Here is a 6515-nt window from a genome sequence, read left to right on the forward strand (position 1 = left end):
AATCAGTTACAAAATCAGGTAAGAGTTCATTCAGTGCCAATATTTACAGAGTACAATAAACATTCAATTCATATCATGTATTCAAGAATTACAAAGTCATGCTTTTGAAATAGAAATATTGGCAAGTTTTAGGAAGACAAGAAAAGAAGTTTTGTTCACAGAATAGGAAAAAATCAAATCATTCTTATAGAACACACCCATAAAGGGTGAAGAGTTCGGAGAACATCGGAGAATCTGCCACCTGAAATTGCCACACACTCTGCTGACAAGCACTTACTGCAGAACTTGAAGCCAATTATAGAAATTTTCTTTTCATCCATACAAAGGATGTGCCATAGAGATGTACACTAATATTACAATTCTTTGACATGTTTGGAAACAAGTGGCCACCACCACGTGGAAATAACTTTTCAGGCTGCCAGCTATTACCAGCTAGCTAATCCATGTACCTCCATTGAATTGTTAATGTCAGTGAAGCTTTTAAAGTGAAAAGCAGCAGCATTCCCCTCTTCTTTTGGGGGACCCAGCTCATTCCACTATCCAGACAAAGCTTCTTAGTAAATATAAAATGCTGAAAAGAATTACCATTTTAGCAACTGCAGCACATCAACACATTTGAAACAAGAAACTTTGGTGACAAATGCTCAATAGTGGGTAGTTAAGGGTGACAGAAAATGTCAGGCAACCCCCTTTAGAGGGCTACATACAGCACAACCACAGCATGGCAAGAGCTAAAAGCAAAGAGGATAACTGTATCTCCCGTAGGTTTTATTTTCTCCCACTAACACATAGAAAGAACAGCGACTTTCAGTCTCCAGTAGTCATGCAGTTGTCTCACTAATAGATATGAAAACAAAAGGAAACCTAAACCAGAGTATCTATTCATAAGGAAATTCCCATTGATAGTTTTTCTGTTACAATTGAAAGAAAGTTGCAAAGCATAAGAGATTGCCAAGAGCAGATTGCTGGAAGGAGTAAACACTTAAATAGGTCTCATAAAAACCCCACCATGAATTAACAGTACCATTCTCTTCCCCTAAAATGCATGCACAATGACACTTACTACTCTCCATGAGAGAAATTGCTTTCTTATGTAGAAATCAACCAAAGGACAGAAGAAATGCAGAGCCACACTCAGCCTCTCACGTCCAGAGAAACTAACTTCAGGACTTTTATCAAACCAATGCTGAAGAGAAGGCAGCCTGTTTTGATTTTTCAAATTTGACATGTATATAAGCAATTACATCATAGAATTCAACAGCCAGTTTCAAAACAAGTATTCAAAAGCCAGACTAACTTAGGAAATGATGAGACTGAGACCTGGCATTAGAAATTGATGCTTATTATTTTATTGCCTTGGACCACCAGATACCATATGTAAAGCCTCCTGAGAGGCTAACAAGGGAATAGCTAATCAGTCTTACCGGCAGAGTAACACACTAGATTCCAGTAGTTTAACAATTTGTGTAATTTTGTTTCTACCTACAGTAGGGTTGGTTAACTTCAACACGCCAATTGCATTAAAATCTGGGAAAAAATACTTAGAAGGGAGGATGTAATAGTTTGGGGTGAGAATAATTATAAATATCTATAAGCATAGAACTAAATGAAGATACTAGTTTAATGAGGTGATACAAGCTCATATTTTATACATCTATAAAATATTACTATCAGACAAGCAGAAGACTCAAGATACTGCAAAAGAATACAAGTGTTAATCTCATATCTGTGTTATGATGGTAACGTAGTTTTGACCCATCCACTAGGATTTTCTCATTCACTTTGAACTGTATCAGTTGCTGCAAACCATTAAATTTAAAGTATCAGTTAACATTAGTGCTAAAACAATAAAAAACAGATAGTATGTACATTTCTAGGCAAACAATCAGGCTGTCTTTACCTCTCATCTCATTCCAAGTAAATGTATTATCTTCCAGAAAGTAATATTCACAAATTATTTTAGAGAAAAGTAACTGTACAAAGACACAGAAGTTCATAAAAAGACTAATCAATACAATTAGACAGAAGTTTGCTTGTAGTTCTTCGTATCCAAGACCTTCTTGCCACACATTGAGCAGATGCCTATAAGCACACAAAAGGTGTGTAAATTATTTTAAAATAATCATTAAAGTTTTTCTTCAAAAACATAGTTGCTATGTTTTTTGTAAAGATCACTTTCAAAGAATTAAGTGAGCTCTCATTGACAATCTAACTGTGCATTTGCTCACCGGATATTGCAAATTCAGAAGTAATAATATGACTTCTAATACAAATTACTATTTGCAGCATATGTGTAACACTGCCACTTAAAAAAAAAAAAGCTCTATTTTGAGAGCATTATGATTCACAACACTGCCTGAAGCCTTTGTCATTTGCTGGAATACTGGAAGAGAGCCAGGAAAGGCTCTCATCTGGTAAAAATGGTGTATTATTAATCTTTGTAAGTCCTACAGCCAAACCGAGGCCCAAGATGGACAGAAAGTAGCTAGGCTAAGAAAATATAGTCACCAACAAACTGACTGCTAAATGGAAGACTAACAGATGGGGAGCTTTAGACAATTGAGAAAGTTGAGAAGAATACACTTTCATAGGATTAAGCTATTCAGAGTCATAGAAGTGAGAAACAATGGACACCAAGAATACTTCAGAGTTGAAGATCACCACTGATGACTCAGAGGACTTCAACCTAAACCCAAAGAGTGACAAGTCAGAAGACTAGAGGAGCAAAAAGTACACAAGGTCAGGAGGAGCAGAGGGGTGGGTCATTTCTGTTTCCCTCCTAAAGCAGAAAGGTGCTAAATCTTTTGTCTGGTAGTGCCACATCTCGTTTTACAAGACAATTCATCAGCAGACACAAAAAAAAAACAACCCGTCAAGTGGCAACTATTCCTGTTAACTGCCTCCAAATCGTGTGCTTTCATATATTGACATTACGTGACTGGACACATATGTAAGAGTCCATTAGGAAAGAGAACAGCAGCGAACATGCCACATGATTTACTTTGGAGAGCAAAGTCCAGCCCACGAGCTGTTCACTTCAGGTCTAAATTGAGGAGTAATTAACTTTAGATTGCCTTTCAATTTCAGAGATAGGCAACAGTTGAAGCGCTAAGCCATATGATTGCATTTGCTTCAAGAAACATGCCACAATCATGTCTTCGATGGTCTGAACTAGAACCTAAAGCACTTAGAGTTCTAAATTTTATGAAGAAACCAGATTCAACCTGTAAAGATACACAAGCAAAGACAAAATCCCAAAGCCCACCCAAACCAGCCGTAAGTTTAAGACGAGGTTCTACCATATGGGATTCAGGCAGCCATCTGGTGAGCATCTAGCAAATAGAAAAGGCAACCCTCCTACAGCAGGCTGCTAAATGACTGACTCAATGACACAGTACACATTTATAGATCAATTAAAGTAATTTCATAAACAAAAGTTACTACTGGTTAGCTGTAGCTCTACATCTAACAATTGGTTCACTCCATGTCTTGTGTGCTATGTGGATTCCTCAGTATTAATAAATGTTCATGTTGCTTTTTTTCCCCTACAAGTTTGAGCCCTTTTGCTTACCTACTCAAAATCACAAGACTAGTAAAAGTTTGATGTCCTTAAGGCTCTCCAACAAATTTGCTTGAAATCGATTTTTTTTTCCCCTCTCAGGAATTTTTGAACAGTTTTTAACAATACTGAAAATGTACTATAACATGGGAGCTAGAAAGCATCCAGGTATGAGCATAATTTCAGTGCCGTAAATTCACACATAATTCGTAAGTACAGAAAGATTTTATACATCATGTACTGCACAGTGCAATATCTTGCTTTCTAGAGACAACGATTACATTCTTCTTTTTCATTTTTCAGTTTCATCTTAAGCCAAGCTTGACTTACAATGCATCAAGCATGTTCACAACTGGACCACGCTCTCCTTTTAGAGAATCGAACCTTTCAATGGCTTATGTTAAGCCACTGAATGTGTAAGAATACAGGCAGGCACAAAGACAACCATGAGCATGATTTGCCTTCAGAGACACTTTCTTAATTGATTTTACAACTCTATTTATTTTTTTTCCTCTTTGCCTTTTACTCCCCAGCTATTCTACTTTTATTAAGCTAGCCTATCACTTTACCAAGATCAGAAGTTGGATATTTGGTTGTTTTGTAGGGTTTTTTTGGCGGGTAGATGGGCCTGGGGTGTTGGGGTTTTGGGCTGAGGGTGGGGTAGTTTTTTTGGTGGGGTTGGGTTGTTTTTTGTTGTGGGTTTGTTTTTTTTTTTCTGAGACCAGTATTTAGAGTTTTAGATTTAACTATTATAAAAAAGGGAGAGGGGAGAAGGAAGTAGAAAAGAGACTGCAACAAGCAGTTTTCACAAAAAAATCACTTTTTTTTTTAAACTAAGAAAAATCAAACTTGCTAGATGAGTTTTCTACGCAATTGCCAAGATTAAGTTTACAGTTATTCTTCCAATTCTACTGCTTTAGATACTAGAAACATTCTAAAAGAAGCAGAATCACAGAATGACTTCAGTTGGAAAGGATGTCCAGCAGTGTCTAGTCCTGCCTCTGCCCTGCTCAAAACACGGCCAACTTAGATAAGGCTGGCTCAGAGCTTTTCAAGTCAAGCTGTCAATATCTCCTGTAGAGATTCCACAACCTCTGTGGGTCCCTGTTATTACAATATTTGACCACCCTCACAATGAAAATTGCTTTCCTTATATGTAATTAGAATTTCCCACATTCTAACCCGTGTACATTGTCTCTTATTCTATTACTGTGCACCTCAGAAGAGTCTGACTCCATCTTCTCTACACCTGCCTATCAGTAGTTGAAGATAGCAATTAAATCTCAGCTTTCTCTTTGTAAGGCAAAACAAATTTAAGAGTTCCACTTGCTCTCTAGTTTCAAACCAAACTCAGGTAACTTGGTACTCGATGAAACTCACCTTTTTTATAGGCACATCCTTGACAATAATGAGACCCTGGCTGATGGACAGAACTCTTACAAATCCGACATATTGCAAATTTGTTCTTTCCATAAGGATCAAACCTGGGAAAAAGGAAAATCATTTTATTTATACACCTGGAAATAAAGTATTTCCTCCACCTCATCCTAAAAAGTCTAAGCCAGAGGGCACAGACAGAAACTCCAGCAAAAACTGTAATTTAGAAAAGGGACATACAAGGATTATTTCTAATATGCTGCACAAAGTCTACAGAAAAGCTCCCACTTTGCCCATTAAGAGAGATTTCTTGCATTACGGACAAAAACTTAACAAAAGCAGAACTAAAAATATATCTTTTTAGTAAGATACAAGACTATTTTGAACTTAAAACACCTTCCAGCAGTGCCTTGCCCTCCTTGCACAACAGAACGTCCCCCGGACATTAAGGAAATGCTCAAGAGATTGTACCGGCAATCTTGGAGAAAATAAGTCTTCCCAGCTCCTCTCCTAACAAAAGCATCAAACCCTAGCAATTTGGGTGAGAACTGCAGTAAAATAGTTGTCCACGCTCTACAATTCAGCAGAAAGCACCCATGAAATATGCGTGGACATACTTATACCAATTAATCAAATGTCATAATGCCCACAATTTTTTTTTTTTTAAAGTGTATTTTGGATAAGTTTTGAGCAGTTGCCCAGATATGCAGAAAACAGACCTCACTTACAGCAAAGTGACTTTTTTAGTCAAAATCGGTATTAAATACTAACCTTGCCTTCTTTGAGGTCAATGCCTTGTTTTCATTTAACTTGCGGCCACCGCTTTCTACAAAAAGAATAAAACCATAAACCAATAAATTTCCCAGTTCCAAACATACTTTAAAAAACTTAGTTTATAGTTTTTACACACGTGCAAATAAAGTCACAATGAAAAATAAAACTTATAGCACAGCATTAAAGCACAGGACAACAGAATACTTTATACTGTGCTCTGTGTATCATCATTCCATACAAAGAGGAAAAAAACCCCAGTTCAATACCAAAGAGCCCAAGATAAATAAATTTCCAATGCGTTAAATTATCATAGGAGAGAAACTGCAGGAGTCAAAAATTAACCTGATTAATTATCTCAAATTTTTGCCTTAAGATCATAAGATAGCTCAGGTGCCCAAATGGCCTTAAGAGACCTGAAAAACAAGCGTTACACCTCCCCAAGATTACCTGTAGTGTTTCTTGCACCATCTTTCCAGGTATCGGGAGTGATTACCGTACCGAGTTTCTTCTCGCCTACATAAGGAAACATTACAAAGGAAAAAAAAATTAAAACTACACTGCGTTAACACCCGCAACAGGCGCTGTCTGTGGGATAAACACAGCTCACACAGAGGGAACCGCCACCTCCAGCCCGCCCCATACAGCCCGGGAACCGTAGCTGCTGCTCAGGACAGGACAGGACAGGGCCCGGCGGGCTGGAGCAGAGCTCCCAGACCCCCTCAGCCCACTCACACTTCTCGCACACCATGGCGGCCCCCACCACAACAAACAGCCGCTTCCGAACCCACCCCGGAACTGACGTCTA

General features: G+C 38.0%; 2 protein-coding genes across 3 annotated transcripts in view; both read right to left on the reverse strand.

Moving 5' to 3' along the window:
* Positions 1 to 5741, reverse strand: part of SOCS5 (suppressor of cytokine signaling 5) — a 93292-nt gene extending 87551 nt beyond the window's left edge. For both annotated transcript variants that reach the window (XM_054821823.1, XM_054821822.1), the window contains exons 1-2: positions 5708 to 5741; positions 4940 to 5043 (exon numbers count right to left, since the gene is read on the reverse strand). The gene's annotated coding sequence lies outside the window, so the exon portion shown is untranslated. The remainder of the gene's footprint in view (positions 1 to 4939; positions 5044 to 5707) is intronic.
* On the reverse strand, positions 1327 to 6501 carry CRIPT (CXXC repeat containing interactor of PDZ3 domain). Its single transcript, XM_054821831.1, has 5 exons — positions 6443 to 6501; positions 6158 to 6223; positions 5708 to 5762; positions 4940 to 5043; positions 1327 to 2082 (listed from the first exon to the last, which is right to left on the reverse strand). Exons 1-5 carry the CDS (start codon positions 6456 to 6458, stop codon positions 2018 to 2020), a joined length of 306 nt encoding a protein of 101 aa, XP_054677806.1. The 5' UTR covers positions 6459 to 6501; the 3' UTR covers positions 1327 to 2017.
* Positions 6502 to 6515: the final 14 nt, after the last annotated feature.

This window comes from Grus americana, chromosome 3 (genome assembly GCF_028858705.1).
Source record: "Grus americana isolate bGruAme1 chromosome 3, bGruAme1.mat, whole genome shotgun sequence".
In the NCBI taxonomy this organism is placed as follows: Eukaryota; Metazoa; Chordata; class Aves; order Gruiformes; family Gruidae; genus Grus; species Grus americana.

Excerpts from the sequence above, each read along its gene's own strand:
- CRIPT (XM_054821831.1), bottom strand. Across the intron at positions 5,763-6,157 it reads TGGTGCAAGAAACACTACAG|AAAGCGGTGGCCGCAAGTTA; the intron begins GTAATCTTGGGG and ends TTCTTTTTGTAG. Across the intron at positions 2,083-4,939 it reads AGGATGTGCCTATAAAAAAG|GCATCTGCTCAATGTGTGGC; the intron begins GTGAGTTTCATC and ends GTGTGCTTATAG.